General features: G+C 39.2%; 1 protein-coding gene across 2 annotated transcripts in view; it reads right to left on the bottom strand.

Moving 5' to 3' along the window:
* The window catches only part of TBK1 (TANK binding kinase 1), a 30,168-nt gene extending 12,084 nt beyond the window's left edge, over window positions 1-18,084 (bottom strand). Inside the window, exons 1-12 of one of the 2 annotated variants that reach the window (XM_064655777.1) lie at window positions 18,012-18,084; window positions 13,867-13,987; window positions 11,923-12,063; window positions 10,991-11,120; window positions 10,236-10,417; window positions 9,262-9,422; window positions 6,253-6,363; window positions 4,322-4,501; window positions 2,679-2,875; window positions 1,420-1,478; window positions 609-700; window positions 74-175 (exon numbers count right to left, since the gene is read on the bottom strand). In XM_064655777.1, the coding sequence (XP_064511847.1) occupies window positions 74-175; window positions 609-700; window positions 1,420-1,478; window positions 2,679-2,875; window positions 4,322-4,501; window positions 6,253-6,363; window positions 9,262-9,422; window positions 10,236-10,417; window positions 10,991-11,120; window positions 11,923-12,063; window positions 13,867-13,953 (1,442 nt within the window). In that variant the 5' untranslated portion in view covers window positions 13,954-13,987; window positions 18,012-18,084. Of the gene's footprint in view, window positions 1-73; window positions 176-608; window positions 701-1,419; window positions 1,479-2,678; window positions 2,876-4,321; window positions 4,502-6,252; window positions 6,364-9,261; window positions 9,423-10,235; window positions 10,418-10,990; window positions 11,121-11,922; window positions 12,064-13,866; window positions 13,988-17,984 lie in introns of both variants that reach the window. The other variant, XM_064655778.1, reaches the window with a different exon arrangement.
* Between the last annotated feature and the right edge of the window lie 212 nt (window positions 18,085-18,296).

Consider the following 18,296-nt stretch of genomic DNA (forward strand, 5'->3'; position numbering starts at 1 on the left):
TAACTTGAAATACTATTGTCACTAAAAATGATAATGCAAAAATCAATGAATTTGGTGTAGTGCTTCTACTCACATTTTCTCAGCTTTCTCAATGTTTCTGCTGCAGAAATCCAGCCTGATGACAACCTCTGTCTTTTTATGAACCATTTCGTTGTAATCATCCTTGATTACTTCACTAAAAAAGTGAAGCATTAGTCCATAACAAAAGCATTCAACTGCAATCAGTAATAGAACAATATACCTGCAGTAATAACTGCCACTAGGAATTGCTTTCAGTTAGAAATGCATTACATAATCCTCATATAAAGATATACAATACAATACAACTTGTGCAAGTTGTTCAATTGTCCCTGCATGTTACCAGAGGTTAAACTTTAATTATCCACAGAAGAAAGTGAATTTGCAAAGAGCTTAACTTTATTGTCAGAAAAAAAATATTTTTGTTTCCCTAATAACTGCAAGAAGGAAAAAATTCAGAAAGCCTATTCATATTCAAGGAGTAAGGAAAACCTCCCAAGATAGAGAGATCACAGAATTATGTTTTGATAATAAAGGCATACCTCAATTTAAAAAAAAAAAGGCACAATGAAATGCAATCAATTGCTTACATTAGCCATCGTATTCCTTTTCGCATCAGCTCCTGGTAAAGTAGCAAAGAACTGGCAACTCTACAGGCATAACATACAATACCTGTCACGGACTGAAGGAAAAAATAAGCAACATAAGAACTAATCTGGCATTCTCTTTACTATTGCTTCAAATCAGTACATCACAACAAAGCAAAACAGATTAATAAAAGAAAGAGCAACATAAGGATGGTGCTTTAAAATGCATAATTTGGGCTAAACTTTAGTCAGAGACAACTCATTAAGGAGGTAGAGCTAAACATGGTAGTGAGATTTTCCAGTTCAGCAGTTTTATGAAAATGACCAAAAGAATGAAACATGCTCTACTTGTCCCCCACAGATTCTGAAAATTTCTAAGAGGCAACAGAAATTCCACCCTTTTGCAGAGTCCTAGAGACTCCTCTCTTTTGAGAGAAAAACAGTTATTTTTCTAACATTAAATTTTGCATCATCACAGCTGATGTTATGAATCTTCTAGCTACTTCAGGACCCCACAGTGTCAGGCTCCTTTTCCCCTAACACTGAATTATGCAATAACAGAGCACTTGAAATTTAGAAGACTGGACTTTGGGTTTGTTGTTTGGTTTTTTTAAATATACAACAATACTTTGTATGCAAAGTAAGGCTTTAATACACTTTTAGATCCTTTGTTAACACATATTTCTGTCAATCAGAAATCCTCATTAGCATATTAAAATAGTTTTATTAACATTATTCATCTGAAAATTGAGTAGCTTTCATCTCAGTATCATTATCTGAGTCAGGTATATAAACTCAAATCAAAATTACTCACTTTAGCCATACTGGCATCCCCATCCAAATCATAACGTTGATGTACTTTTGGAAGTAAAACTGAAATATAAAACACGTATCTGTAATTTTTTGTTTTCCATAAGACTTCAAAAGTTCAGATTGTTTTTCCTCCCCACCCTGTACACTGTTTCTATGCGTATCTACATGGATTTTAATCTAATCCGTTACTGCAATGCCTTTTAATGTCATGTGGTTCTCATGCCTTTGTCTTAAATGCTTTTAATAACTTGGTATCTTCAGCAAACTGACCTTCACTTCCTTTTACAGACTCACTTTTGAACTTGCTGCACAGCACAAATCTCATGCAGGTCTCCACTAGCAATCCCTCTCTGTTGAGAAAGCCAACTGTTTAGTTCTGTTCTTCAGCCTTTTGTTTGCCTGCATGAGAGACCATTCTCTTTTTATCTCATGGCTGCTCAGTTTCACTGAGACTCTTCAGGGCAGGACTTCACCAAAGAGCTTTTTTAAACTTCTGGTAGCCTCTGTCAGCTGAATCTCCTTTGTTCTCATGCTCAGAGCCCTCAGAAGGCTCTGACACAATATAAAGGCCCTGTTGATCCTTCCACAAACAGCTCACCTACCCACACTCTTCAGCACTTCTGTGTGAGTGCCAGCTGGCCTGAGCAGTCAGCAACACTGATCTCTCAACTGAAGCCATGTCCTCCACCTCATCACATACAAAAAAGGGCTCTGGCATAGGTTCCTCTATAAGCCTCTCAATGTTAAATGGAAATTCAAAACCTTGATTTCTTTTTTTTCCTGTTATAGCCTTACCTTATCTTCTGAGCAAATGTAAATTATTAAAACCTTCTCTGGGAACTGAAAGGCTAACCATAGCCATGACAAATATAAACAAAACCTGATTTTCCACTTAGTGAGTAATGGAACAAAAGAACCATCTTTGAATTACCTTCTATAATGTTCCTTTCTACTTGTTAAAAGTGCTATGCTTCAAAAAAAACCTCAGAACTTAATATGCACGACTACATCTCAACACACAAATGCTCAGGTTCAAAGCCCTTGGAACGTTACAAGCACCTACTGTTTCTGTTCAAATGTTCTGGATACTTAGAAGTTTTGAAAAACACTGGACCACTTTCTTAGAACTTCAGGTATCAACAAAGAAAAATTTCCAATGTTATTTCTAAGACATAACAGACATAAAGCGATTAAATTAAATAACCCAAACGATTACAAAAGATAGCTATAAGAAAGGGGAAACTGCTTTCATATATATACCTTCTTCATAGATTAATCCAACAATGTTGACAGGCTCCCTGCTCACTACAAAGATAGGATTCTCCTCAGTTGTTCTGGGGAAGTGCTGTGCCAATCTGCCAGGCTCTAGTATTAAACGCCGACCTTCATATATCAGTTCTTGATTCTGAGATGGAATTTTTGTCTGTTTGTAGACCAATTCATGAAATATAGCAGCTCTGGAATACAAACAATATATTCAGTACTAGTTAGACTTACTATAGCTCAACAATTCAGATTCTGAGTTTAAATAAAAACTGCTTTTACTTCTGATTAATTAAGAACTGGTTTTACACATAAAGCATTTGACTTGTAACTAGAAAAAAAGCAGCATGCTGCCTAAGGCTCCAGGTTGCTCTGTTACAAAAATAAATGCTATTTCCTGCAAAATATCAAACTTCCTTTCTACCTCTGATTTTCCAAAGCACGTCTGTGTAAACAAACTTGCTCTGGTTTGAAGGTCAGTAAAAACAGGCAACAGCAGATGAGGGGAAGGAAGCATACTTAGGTTTTCTCAGGCATACCCTTTTCTTCAAAGGAGACGGATGGTCCCTCCAAAAGAAAAGCCTGGTGTATTACATGTTAAAAAAAATTTAAAAATTAAATTCATCCTGTAAGCTAGCAGACAACCAGATTATTTCCTAAAACAGCAGTGATAAGGAAGACCAAAGACACTCCGGAATTCTATTTCCAGCAATCAATGGATATAAGGCATAAGAATGTATAACACTATACCCCCCCCCCAAAAAAAAACCCCACAAAACCCCACCACAGGAAGGACCAGTTTGCCTCCTGTGCAGCAGCAGTACGCTACCACTTCTTAATACTACAGCTAGGTCATATATAATCATAAAAGTAAAAAATAAAAATAAAATAAATTTTAAAAAATAAAGTAAAAGGAGCAGCTTGAGCTACAAGCAAGATTTCTCCGCAAAAACAATATATAGGTTTTCTCAAAATACAAAAGACAGAACAGAAAACTTGAAAAAAACCAGAAGTGTATTTATACATTTGATGAAATAACAGTATGTGTTCGTGTATTAGAGAATAAGATACGGCCTGTATTATCTGTAATAAGACAGAGAAAAGGCATTTATATTTGTATACTTTAAACCTTTTAACATCAGCACTTAATGGCCATAAAGTGAACCCCATATAACTTAAGATCCTAAACTGCACCAATTATCACTTCAGAACCCCTGTGAGAGTTTTACATCAGATAGAGATGATGTGTGCCTTTTGTGTTCTTGAGAACAAGAGAAGAAAAGCGAGATCTGAACACAGTCTGTAGAAAATTACTTTGTAGATAAGTAACATATACAAATGTGGGATGAGTTGGTCTTCATTGTGAAAACAGACACATTGCTAACAGGTCAAGGATTAAGTCTCTGTTCTGTCAATAAATAAGACCAAGTTTAAGATCCATTGATTCAATTACTTTATTTTTATTTTTGGTCAACACACTTCTATGCACTGTGACCACACAGAATAATTGCATCCTTTTACTTCCTCAGATAAACCGCCAAGGAAAGGCTACTGAACTTGTAACACCAGTGATCTGAGGTCACAGTGCTGTTAGCCTGAATAAGGGCACAGTAATGAAAACAGAGAGAGAGAACACTTACGTATTATAGTTGTGAATATAAACTTTGTGCAAGGTCATCTGCTGTAACGAAAATATGTGGATTATTATTCGGTGCAGTATGTCACTTGTCTCTGCAAAAAACTGGTCAAATCCCCAGCATTTTTCCTGGTCTGCTTCAAGAATATTCGCAAGGACAGGTGTGAGGAGAACTTGCAGACCCCTAGAGGACACCAGGCAGAGATAAGACAACTTGGATCTACTTGGAACTTTTCACCTTGTAACCAATTGCAACACTTTATTTGACTTGTCTCATGAATGCAAATCTCTTATCCCTTGAAGGCCAGTGCCTTTTTTCCCCCCTCTGCTGAGCAACAAAATGTTCAGCGGTAATGTCCATCGTTTTTCATTACTACACAAACTTTCTCTTTCCTTTTTAGGCTCAACTATCACATGTTTTTTCTTTATATTTGGCAAATTTCACAGACACTGCAAAAATGACATGCAATTAAAGAAGTCTAGATTGCAGAGCCAAGGTCACCTTTTACCACTGCTGTAGCCTTTTACCCAGCTCATCCCACACGTGCACTTACCGCAGTGTATCACTGTGAAGGAAGCTACTGCCATTTATGGTTTGCTGGCAGAGCTGCTTGTGTGAGCACACTATGTTGTTTTCAGGCAAAATCAGCTGGGTTAGCAAAGACTCATTACTTAAATGAGTCAACACTAAGAATTCATCCTGATTGAGATGGGGCTAAGTAAGTACTCCACACATGCAGCTCACATGCCGCAAAGAAAAATGAGCATACTATTGCCTTAGTCGGTACTATTCTAAGAGAAAGGTCAGCTTAAATTTCTTGCATTTCTACTTTGAGTATCTGAATTCCAAGGAACTTTATGCATCCTACTCCGGTGTTACCACGAACAGCTTCCCCCAAGTTCTAACATTATGTACATATCAAACCTGAAACCAGTGGTAAAACTGGTAACATTTTGAGGCAAGCTCCAGTGGCTTGCAAGCACACTGACAACCCCTTTAGAGGCCAGTGGATGCTGTGCTCAAACTCACTTTAGTACTAAACTTATAACAGTAAATACTGTTTAAATCCTACTTAAAAATATTACTGTGAACAGATGTTTAATGAAAAAATCTGCTTTATTATTTCAAGCAGTTCAATTATATGGAATAAACAGAGGAAACAACTGAGCAGTATCATGAAAAATACATACAAATTGCAAGTTCTGTACACTGTAAACTAATGAATTGATAAAAACCAGACTTTGACTCTTACACCTCTTACAGAACTACATATTTGGCTTTCAGAAAAGTTTGTTTCTAGAGTCGGTTCACAGACAAATTTATTTTCCTCCTTACCATGAAAGAGTAGTAACTTTAAAATACTGAAGAAGTCTCAGAAAGATAAAGAGGTTAAAGGGTTATGGGAGGTGTTTTCAAGGTCATACTGAGATTAGATGTTCCATGGCTCTTCCTACTGAATATTATGAAGCAAAAATATGATGATAAAATTTAAGATACTAAATGTTAAAATGTGCTGATGTGACTTTTTCCTAGCAAAAAGTAAGCCTCTGAACTGTCTTTTATTATCATTTCCTTCCTATTGCCTAATCTTTGTCATGTCTTAAGCCACATTCTTGCAAGAAGGGAGAGCCATCAAAGTTATTGGTTCTTCATATTCATTCCTGAAGGTGGGGAAAATACAGTAATAATCTTTCTTCTACTCATACCACTTCAAATTCTCAGGTGCCAATTTGTAAATTAGCAATCATAACACTATTTGAACAGATTGGAAGAAAAGACACTTGATAACCTAATATCAGACTGTACTGATGTACGGAAGAGTTTGAAGAAAAAAGGTTCATCAGATCTCTGTTCCAAAGACATAATCCAGAGAAAATAATTCAACAAACGCAATCAATTAGCACTGAAACATTTTGTGAACAGTTCAAACTTACTTTGAGAGACTACAAGAAATAGGCATCTCCCAACTCCACTCAATTGGTCCATTTTCTGCTTTCTGTATTCCAGAAATAGCCCCTGAAGGTTTTCCAGTGATTATTTTATACCTGCAAAACATTACAAAAATAATAGACTTCAACTACTACCTCTTACACATATATAGCTCTAGTAACTTATCCTCAAAGGGCCAGCAATTATATAAATCTAAACAACAGGTTGGCCTAAATTTGTAGATGATGCAGTAATTGAAGTTTTGCTTACAAGCTGACAGAACAGTGCTAAAAGAGCAAAGAGTGAAAAGTTATGCTGGAGAAACAAATCTGTCTACCTCAGGCTTGGGGATGAATCTGGGAGATATCTCCAGCATACTGAAGAAAATCAAAGTTTTTCACAAGTGTTAATTAATCAAAATCAATTTAGTTCAACTTAGACATTAACATAACTAAATTCTAGCATGTTCCACAGCAAGAGATGAAGTTTAGCCACCACCAAGTGGCTTGGGGATAAAGAAGAAACATCTAGAAATCTGGATACAATTCAGTATTGTCTAATTTTGTACTGCACAGGCCAGTATTTCTCAAACTTCTCATTAAACGAATCAGGAGCAACAGGCTTTTTGCAACAGAAAATTTCAGCTGTGCTTTGTCTTTTTGGAGGACAAGGTACATACAAAAGATATGTTCCTTGCTTATCTCTCAAGCAGCAGCAATGACAAGGGTGCCTGCAGGAAAATCACAAGATGGGAAATTTCTTCAACTAAGAAAACTGGAGTCAGCTTTACAAGGAATACTCTAACAGAGATGTTATTGGTGTGTTAGAGCTCCCAAGTACCACCTTGTTTTATTTTTCAAATGCAACACACAGAGCAACAAAATAGAACTAGACTAAGATGAAATAGGAATCAATGCAGTCATCATGCCACAGACATAGCTTCTGTTTCCCATTCAGAAGCTATCCCTGTTATCTTCAGCCACAGTCCACAACTGTACTAAAATGTTAGTCTCATGGGTAATGTATGCATTTCAAGACTGCCTGGGGAGACAATCATTTAAAGGACAACAAAAATTTACAGCACTGAAAGCCAATTTCAGAATACCATAATTTTGCCCGAATATCCAAGTTATATACACCACACTGTATTTCTTTCCCTTTGAGGAAATGTGTCTAACTGCCTAAAGAAAAGTGAGGGGCAGACCAAGAATCCCCACTAAGAAACTTGTCTTCAGATTAACTTTTCAAAATGCCCCTTGAATTGTTCTGCTCTCTTTGGCTGTGTTTACTCTAGTTAATTGTGGCACCTGAGCGTATTGCTGTGCACTAAACTCAGCTGCCTCTACTATTAAACTCTCCTATGCTATTAGACTGTCACCTTGTGTGCCTTTCCAGTCCAATTTGGGGGAATGGGAGGGGGTCCAGTGGGCCATGGGGACCCCGGACGGGTGGGAGGGCGGACAGGGCAGTCCTGCTTGGAGGGTCGCGGGTGGGCAGTGCGAGAGAAGTCCTGTAGTAAAATATGTCCATGGGCAGGATGGGCTCACTAGCCTTCTGGCAGTCATCCTAGGAGAAGGACAACTCTGATTCCAAACCCGGGCAGATGGAGCTCACTTAGCCCTGTAAGGCCATCCATCTAAGAGAAGGACACGCTAATTAAACCTACGTCCTGAGGACCTCACTGCCACCATCCAAGCTCGTTCGCCCCTGGCAGATGAACCCTAGGATTAAAGGGTGGGTCCAGTTCTGTGCATGCTGCATCTCACCTAAAAAATCCACTGCGCAGGCCTGAAGGTTATACCCACATTTGTAAAGCCCTGTAGCGACAGGCGAGGGATGAAACAGCAGGTGAAAGGTGCACTGGAAGCTGCAGACCCAACTCTGCATGCAGGTGGTTCAGGACATTGGTCGCCTGAGACTGACCCCGGAGATGACAGTCTCCTTCAGCAGCACCCTGAACGACCAAGCAGCCTTTTTCAAGAAGAGCGCTGCTTGCTCCACTCAAAGGGGGGCCTAGAAAAGGTGGCCTAACCAAAGCTCATCTCCACCTTCACCCCGTTGGTTAACTGCGGCCAACGGGCGTATCTTGTATTGGCCTCTTTAGCCACCAGGGCGCTTGTAGCCAATGTGGGTAGAGCCCTTCCCAAATCTTTGTACGTGAAGCCTAACCATGATACACCACACTGCAACAGACCAGCCTAGTGCCATGCTGAAGGAAAGATGTGTGAAAAAACATCAGTCTTTTGGGGAAGCTCTGATACTTAATTCAGGTCTTAAGTTGCCACACAGTAAAATCCTTGTTGAAGCAGAATGTTCGTACTAATTTTGGCTGGGATGGGGTTAATTTTCTTCATAGTGTATGGTACTGTGTTTTGGCTTTGTAACCAAAACAGTGTTATTAACACAGGCACGTTTTTAGTCATTGCTGAGCAGCACTTACAAAGCATCAAGGCCTTTTCTACTTCTTTACTGCCTCACCAGTGAGTAGGCTGGTGGCAGGCAAGAAGCTGGAAGGAGACAAAGGAGAACAGCTGAGTCCAAGGGATATTCCACACTATATTGCTCCGCAATAGAAGCTGAGGCCAGGGGTTGGAATTTGCCAGGGTAGCATTTGTTCAGGGACTGACTGGGCATCAGTTGGCTGGTCATGAGGAACTGGGGGTTTTTTGCGTTACTTGTTTTTCTTGGTTTTGTTTCACTTTGGGTTTAAGGGGCAAGGGTTGCTGTTTGTTGTGGTATTTTTTTACTTATTAAGCTGTCTTTAACTCAACCTGCTAGTTTTTGCACTTTTGCTCTTCCAATTCTCTTCTCCATTCCACTACAGAGGAGTGACCGAACAGCTGTGTGGGGCTCAGCTCCTACTGGGGCTATATCACAAATTGAAAGAACATTTTTTCTTAATTATTTTCACTGTTTCAATTATTACTATATGTGTGTAGGATTTATTGCTAAAAAGTATTTCACAGATTGATTTTATTTACCAACAGATAAAATTTTCCTTCTAAATTACCTACATCACTTCCTTGTTTCTACGAGGTCCTTCAAAAGGTCGGAAAGGCAAACTCCCTGTTGCAGCATGGTAAAAGGTCACCCCTATGCTCCACAGATCAACTGTTGCTCCGTACTTTTTCTGATGCTCTTTTCTCAAGACTGCTCGCTCATACATATCAGGATGCTAAAGACAAAAAAAAAAAAAAAGTTAGAACTGCTTTATGAACAATATAAAGAACAAACCCCCAGTCTATCCTTTCACAGCAGGATAAACTGTCATTCTAAACTTTCAGCCTTTAATCAAAAGGCAAAGTTAGCTTGTATCACAGAATTTGCTTAAGCTATTCTGACAGATTATCACTAGTGTTCTAGGTATGACAGTCACTTTTATTGAAAAGTTTGCAAAAAATATTTTAAAGTTCAGCTAAACAGTGACTACTAGTATGAAACACCACTAAAGAAGAGGAGAAAGTCAGTATTCCTCTAAATGATATTGAAACAACAGAAATCAAACTGAAAAAAGATCCATAGCAGAGGAGAATATCTGTTACAGTGCACCCGTGGGAAAACATGGCAGGAAGAAAATAATGCCTAAGGTTCTTGATTCTTCTCTGCCTGCCTCTCTTTGGTTAACTACGGTGTCAAGTGAATCTTAACTCCATCTAATGTCATCCAAGTAGTTCAACCACAAACTAAAAAATATCTACAGAGATGAAAGCAAAGATGCTCATAACTAGAATATTGTTGTTCCTCCTTTCACACAAAGCAACATTTTAAGTAGGACCTGGAAATTATTTCAAGGCTAATGTATTCAGAGTAGCAGAAGATGGCATGACCCAAGGTGAACAAATCCAGCAGAAAGTTATAGAAACAATTATAATACAAAGGTTTAAACACTAATTCCCAACAGCCTGACCTTCACCTATTCAACTCTAATCACAAAGGACCCCAGAGTTCAAACATTTCTTCAAGAGAAAATGAAATCATATGGGCTTACCAAATACTCTTCTGTGCCATAGAGAGAAACAAATTGTTCATCATCTTCAAGTTCTCTTGCAGCACCGAAGTCTGTAAGTTTATAAACAGACTGACCATCTTCCCCTATAACACGCATTATATTGCCTGGTTTGATGTCACGGTGCACTATTCCATTCTCACGGAGATGATTCATTCCAGCCACTTCAATTAAAAAGAAAATACAGAATTCATGTACACATTTTGACACTGACTGCGCAAACACTGAATTGTAACTGATGCTAGGAAGACACACAAGTTCTCTTTGGGAAATGGGAATGAGAAGGGACACTCAATTAACAAAAAGACCATGACCAGAGATTGCGTTTTTTTCCCCCTTCAAACATCTAAATTACAGTATTTCTTGTTCTCAGTAATATCTTTCCCATAAAGTAACGGAGGAAAGTTTAGTAAGAGGTAAACACAGGTAAACTATATTTTTTTCATTTACTCTTCTGAAATTAATTATCACTAGAAGTGAGTTCAATGTGTGAAAAATAATCTTGAAACAAAGAAAGAAAAAAGAACTATATCAATGCTTTAAACAAAAATGGCTTCTTAATGCAGCTACCTATACCAACACAGACAAAAATAAAAGATGTGATTCCATATGACCATATTAATTTGTTCAATTAGTTGACAGTCATGTAAATTTATCTCTTGCTGTTTCAAGATAAACAAAACAAGTATGAGTTTGTTTCAGTCAAAAAATCAGATTAAAGAGCAAAGTCTACATACCCACATCTCTCAAAACAATCAAGAACTCAGACTCTGGCAAACCAAAGGCATTAGATGGCTCCTCTAAAACTGTGTACAAACTCCCACAGGGACAAAATTCCATAACTAGTACTTTGTGTCTAGTCGTTGTCTGGAAAAAAATTAAAAAATATTAAGTCTCTGACTACTGTGACACCAATGTCAGAAATTACATATAACCACAAGATTTTACTTTCAAAAAAGAAAGGAAAAAGAAAGTCTGTAGCTATATCAAAAATCTCATTCTGGTGATCATCTTCAAAAGAAGTGCAGGTGGATTCTTATATTTTTTCATGTATTCCACCTTGGAGAGGGGAAAAAACTAAGAAAGCCTCAAGTTCTAGGCACTTAGCAGGTTGACAGTAGTATTGATAGGTGGACAAATGAGAAACTACACACTAGAAAAGCTGAGAGAACCAACTGTCCTTCTTTACTCTTTACTAATCTCAGCATCTCAGTTTCAGATCAACTACTGCAATTTATACTGTTATACAGTTTTACATGTCCTATGTCATTGTTCTAGTTGGTTGCAAAGCAAAAGTTTAAAATTGCCAGGATTACTGAAACACCTTAAACTACCACTATGTATTAAATATTCATAGGCATATATAGCTTACAAATCCTAATTCAAGATAAAGCTTAGGACAGCGGCTTCTCAAGATGAAGAATCATAACCTTTGCCTAAACACTGAAGGTGTTTCACCAACAGAAAGCAAGTGTATTCTTTCAACAGCAACAACAACAAAAAAGAGAGAAAAGAAGAAAATGGTGTTGGTTGGGTTGGAGTATTTAAATCATCATGTATGTTACCATTCTTTAAAAATTTAACTATATGCTCTACAGCTAAGGATAAAACAAAGAGTTACTGCAGTTATGTCCATGCATTTCAGATCACAACTACAACAATTCGTTACCTCTTCTTCGATGGCAAATAGTTTAACAATGTTCTTATGATTTAGTTTCTTCAATACTTCAAACTCTCGCATCTGAACATCCACAGGACGAAGGAAACTTATACTGTTAAATACTTTTACAGCATACAAATCCCCAGTTTTCTGTTCAAAACAAACAAACAACTCATCAAACAGAAGCAAAATATTGTAAATGTACACATAGACATTATCCAATCGCTTTGAGATCTTCTGCATATGAGCATAACCAGACTAGAAATATTTCAAAATATTATTTTGTTTGAAGGTGAAAATTAAGATTCTACTACAAAAATCATGTATACGTTGGTTTAGTTTAATATAGACTAGAAGCAAACTGACTAGCAGAATGGAAACTCGTTAGCTCAAAAAAATCTAAGTGCTTTTAAAAAAAGAACAGTTAGCACAAGAAAGGCTACGCATTTAAGAATTACCCATAAACTTAGCTGAAAAATATTTTTTGAGCAAGAGGTAAGTTATTTAGACAAATCAATGAGAGGCAAGCACATATTACAGTTGAGGATCTTGACTTGCTTAAGTTAAGAGACAATTTCCAGTAGCTGAATGTTGTTCTCTTCTTCTTTACTGTTCTGTTTATACTGATAAATTAGTATTTTGTCTCTTCAAAGAAGGCAGTTTCAAGCACTACGTACCACTCATGCAAAATCCTGAAGCAGTTCAAACCCACATAATAAGTGTAAGAAGCAGAGTCATGAGCTTAATCAAACTTAAGTTCTCAAGTGGGACTAAGTCCCAACCTGCTCAGCCACCCACAGCACCAGCTGAAGATGCAACTCCTGTCGCTCTTAGGGCAAAGTACCTCCCTGAGCCATATCTAGGAATAAGCTTACATTAGCAGTCTTTTGCAACAAACTCTTTCTAAGGACAAAGCCTTCCTGTGCTTAGATGAGGTGTGTTGTACAGCACACTTACATGCACTACGGGTGCCCAGGTAAAAGCTTGCTCCTGCTGACAATAAGCCACAGGTCACAGGCTCAGACTAGTGAAGGTGATGAGAGGTGCAACCATGAAACCATAAACTTTACAGGAGAATCATTCTGCCTTGAAATTCACTCACCAAGGAAAGCACATTAACTGCTAAATAATTGCTTATGTTGCTTCACACTTAAATGTGGAAGACAGAAACACTGTAGCTTATAAATCACTTCGTACTGACTCCACACAGACTATCATTACTATCAGGAAACACACTTTCACAACCCTGCTGATCTTCACTTTGTGAGACACACTGTGAAATTTGTAGAAATAGAATGACCTACACAAGCAAGGTCACTGTAGTCCCTCAGTAAGGCTGCAACATACACATCAGTATATCATTTACACATCAGTATATCATTTACGTGGCAAAAATAATGTACTGCTTTGCGCTGATTACTCAAGGCATGTCACCAAGACCATGGTGTCCTAGACATCAAATCATTGACTTACAGACAATGACTAACAATTTCATCCAATACCGTAAGAATATTTCACTTATGGTACAAAATTATAAAAATCACCATAACAGGTTTTAAAAGAACAGGGAAAAACAATAAAAAGACAGTTTAACAAAGATATAAATCATAGACTCATGTCATATAAAAACTGGTAGGTCTTTTATTCCTATTTAAATTCTTGGGCAAGGATTATTTTTTCCATAAAACTGAAAAATAAAGGAATGAAGAATTAATCACGGTAGTATTTTACAAGGACACATAATTCAATATTAAAAACAAATCCTCAGAAATGATGACAGAACTCTAATTCAATGGACGAATATTAAAAATTAAAAACTATGTATGAATAATTACACAGATACATCTGCTTTAGGTCTAAATCTTGAACTTTTTTTGTTGATTTTATGAAGCTACTCACATACAAAAAACCTCAAAGTTTACATGTTACTTAGATTAGTAATTCCTCACATACCTTCTGTCGCCCTCGGAAAACATTTGCAGTAGCTCCCTGTCCTAGAATGTCAGACAACAGCCAGAGGTAATTTGAAGTGCTCTGCATCTCTGCTCTTTGATTAGACAGTTTTATTTTTCACCTTAAAAACAAAGCATTCAATACACTGAATTACAATTTAGTAAAATACATGAAAGAGACTTATTTTAATTAGAAGGTAAAATAAAAAACCAAACCCCAACCATAACTGCAAAGACATGTAGAATAAGAACAACCAAGTAGAGGAATAAGAGGTGAAACATGGAAACAAAACCAAACCCAACAATCAAAACTAATGCGAGACACAACACCTCTCTGCATTTAAGGTCTGTACTCTCCCAACTCTGAAAAATCAACTGGAAGAGTGAAAGCTTTATAATCCCTTTACTCTTGTACACAGTAAAGTTTAAACGATAAAGTAACAAAAACTACAGAAAAGAGTCAAAAAAATGTGCACAAGGTCTTCTAAAGATAATCAAGACCTGTAATTGAATTCCATTATTCTGTACATATGCCAAAGAATGGACATGGCAGATCTGTATACAGATCTTTTAAATCCTTTTGGCTCTGGAAGTTGCATTTCAGTACAACTTAAAGGAACTGGACTAACTACTCACAAATAGCTATTTTTACATGAGCTAAATAAAAGTCACAATTGATGCAAGTATTTTCAGCTACTTGCTAGAACCATCAATTACTACTGCAAGAAATTAAGGAACATTTTTCTCATTTCTAAAATTTCACATTAGACAGTCACATCATTTCTAGAGAGACAGCCTGGCTTCCCTACCTTTCCTGAAATGTAAACTGTCAAATACTCAGGTTTTCACAGATTCAAAAGAAGGAGAAAAAAAAAGTTTGATTAAATTAAAATGACTGAAACAAAACATTAGAACTGCCAGATTTTCCCGTTTGCCAAAACAGCAGGAGCTGCAGGTGAATACCCTTACCTTTTTCATTTAATTAAAGCACTGATTTTGACATTAAATTTAGCAAATGGCTCTAAAATCAAAGATGCAGTTTCCCAAATCTAAAGAATCTCATGAGCAAAATGGCAACTGGATCAGGGGACTGTCCTCCAGCAGCAGTCTTTCCTCAGCTTGGCCGGGGACACTGCATGTGCCTGTGTTAATAGACAGGAAACTGCTGATACTCAAACAAAGAAGCCTTTCCTGTAACTACTGAGGAAGAGGTATGACAATGTCCTGCACACGTTTCTTACCAGAAGGTGGCTGGCACTTTCTGAGAGCTCCCTGGTGCATAAGGTGACAGCACCAGGAGCCTCACAGTGTGCACCGCAGCAGCGCGGAGACAGCCGCACAACAGCCACCACAGCGCCACTGGCCCATCCTGCTCCAGCGGCCAGCTGGAGCATCCACCTCTGCACTGCTCCTGATCCCACCCATGCTACGCTGTAGACACACACATATTCTCATGACTTTGAACACATTTCTCCATGCGTAGCAACTGCAGATTTCATACTTTTATTTAGCTATTCACCCATGGGAGATGCAAAGCTTCTTCCAAAGCAGTCCCAGGATATCCAGGCAATAACATGTGCCCTACAGAATGCGATGACACAATGCAAAGCCCTGACATTACTCTAAAATAAATTCAGTCATGCAGCAACACCACATGTAAAATCTAGATAAAGTTCTCAATGCCTCTAGAAGGGATGAAAAGTTTCATGTCAAATCTGAACCAGAAAAACCCCACACCACCACCACACCCCAAACCCTTACAATTCCTGGTTAACTCTGACAAGACAATTTGTAATAATAGAATAAGATAACTTCTCCCAGCTGGCAATTACTGTAAATGCCAAAAAACTATCTATGATGCAGACACAAAAAGTAAGGTGATGCAAAGAAATAACACATAGCCTGCTCTGTAAATAATTTGTAAAATCTTCAAATTAAAAAAAATTCTTATAATTAAAACCCTGCTTGTAAGAAGTCAGTTTGCACTTTACCAGTAAACCTGTATTTTGTCATTTACTTCAAAGCAACATGCGTTAGATTCATACCAAGACAAAGAAACATAATTAATCTTTTCTAAGCAGACAAAGTGTGGAGAATTTCTTCATCAATGTCTATTCAAATACAAAAAAATTTAGCAGCCTAATAAGAGACTGAGTTATTAAATTTCCCAAAGTGATAAAGATGAGGTAGCTTATGCACATGATCTCTTTTCCTTTACCTTCATACTTTCTAATTAAATTTGCAGGAAGGTCAAAAAGACAAGTCTGTGACAGATGAGCCTCAATAACTTTCAGTGGATATTAAGAAAAACCCCAAACCAGCAAGGTTTTAATGGATTATCAAGGTCTGGGTTTTTTCACTCTTAAAACTACAGACACAAATATGCAATACTAATTCCAGGGTACATATTCAGCAGCAAAACAAAGTCAGTATTGTATTACATTTTATTTGTCAAAATAATATTTTTATAATAATAACAAAGTCTACATTATTTTCAGTAGTCTTCACTTTTAAGGCATAAAGTCTCATTCAGATTTAATCTTCAAATTATCATAATTTGATTGAATAACTTTCCTAATGTTAGATCTCCTTCAATTTAATAGCTTTCCATTCTCTGACAGATTCAGAACTGATCTTTGCTAAACACTTAGCATGGCAAGTTTTCTTTTCACATCTTCCTAGAGCTTCTTATTAAAAAAAAAAAAAAAATAGCTCTAACTGTATGATTGGTCCTGTCATGAGACTTAATGCTGAACTTTCTATTTCTTCACATCTCACTTACGGTCATTAACTCTGTGATTAGACAAGTTCCTCACACATATCTAAAGAAATCTCTCCTGCCACAAGTTTGATTTATTGTCCCCCGTGACTCATTAGCATTTCAAGAGCTTGGGGACTGCTTTTTGGGTGTTTTTTGTTGAATATTTTTCTGCTTCTGGTCATGCTACTACTTTTTAACTTATCAGCAGAGGGGATTGTAATAGAAAACATCTGAATTGCTTATGTGGGGTTTTTTTAACTGCAATGCTTTGAAGCAGGAGTGCTGACTTCTTCTGATTAATAAAAAAAGTTTGCTGTACCTCAGGCACGCAGGATAAGCACACAAAGCAGGTACAGTTCCCCTGTTAACAGCTGCAACATACAAATTTCACCAGCAAGGAGAGAAAGATGATGAAGTTACAGTGAAGGCTCTTTCTCTTTACAGACAAGACCTTATACACCATCAAAGCCAAGAGACAAGGTGCTGAGGTTCCAAATAAATGTTATGTTAGCATTTACTGTCTGGTAACTATGAAGGTTTTATACTTCCCTGCACGCCGTTTCTTAAGGCCTAGAAAAAAAGCTTCTCCCCCTGAAGCTCCTGATTCCTACCCCTGCTTTCTTCAGCTATAACCTCCTTACGAGAGTTTCCAGTCCAACAGCTGGTATCTAAATCATGGAAATCCCCTGCCCTTGGCCACACAACGTGATGCTTGAATCCGTACAAAGCAGCACATTCTTCCAAAGGCACACAAAACCAATGGCAAGCCTGGCTCCACTGCTGCTCATCCCTGCCCTCGGAATTTCCAGTCCGTAACGGGGGAAGAGCACTCGGCCTGTCTGGGACTGCAGCTCCTGGAAAACCATGGAGGGCCACGAGCTCGCCCGATCGACCCACCAGCCCCTCTTCCAGGGCCGTGGGGTACGGCAGGCACGGCACCGGGGCTCATCCCCACGACAGGAAGTCCTTCCCGAGGTAAAACTTCAGCAACTCCTACAGCCACGAAGACGACACCACTTCCTGAGGCACATTCACGGCGATGAAAATCACCGACACCGAGGCCACAGGCCGGCCGCGCCTCGTCCCTCCCGGGCTGCAGGGCCGGGCCAGCCGCCGCCTCGGGCAGAGCCGCTGCCGGCCGCGACCCGCCTCGGGAGCCGACAGCCCCCGGCGAGGCCCCGCCGCCGCCCCAGGAAACCGAAACCACCGCGCTCGGCGACGGCCGCGTCCCCTCGGTAACACCGCGGCGGCGGTGAGAGTAAGCGGCCGGCTCAGCCCACCTCGGCTCGGCCCTCCGCGGACGCGGACACCACCACGCCCTGCCCTGCCCTGCCCTGCCCTGTCCTCACCCGACCCACCCTGCTCTGCCCGCCGGCCCCACGCACCAGCCGTCTCCCGCCGGCCTGCCCAGCGCCCCGGCCGCTTCCGGCTTCCTGCCGGCGCGGGGAGGCGGAGCGGCCGAGGCACCGCCCGGGCGGCAGAGCCGCCGCGCCCGGCCCGCACGGCCACCGCCTGGCCCCACCCGCAGGGCCCGACGGGGCGCTTCGGGGGGAAAGCTGGTCGCTGGAGGGCGAGGCTGTGGCCTCCGCCCCGGAGCGAGTGGAGGAAGAGTCAAGGAAACCATCTGGGAAACATGGGATAGTGGCAGTCGGATGTTCTGTAAAAGCGGT

Source organism: Pseudopipra pipra, chromosome 5 (genome assembly GCF_036250125.1).
Source record: "Pseudopipra pipra isolate bDixPip1 chromosome 5, bDixPip1.hap1, whole genome shotgun sequence".
In the NCBI taxonomy this organism is placed as follows: Eukaryota; Metazoa; Chordata; class Aves; order Passeriformes; family Pipridae; genus Pseudopipra; species Pseudopipra pipra.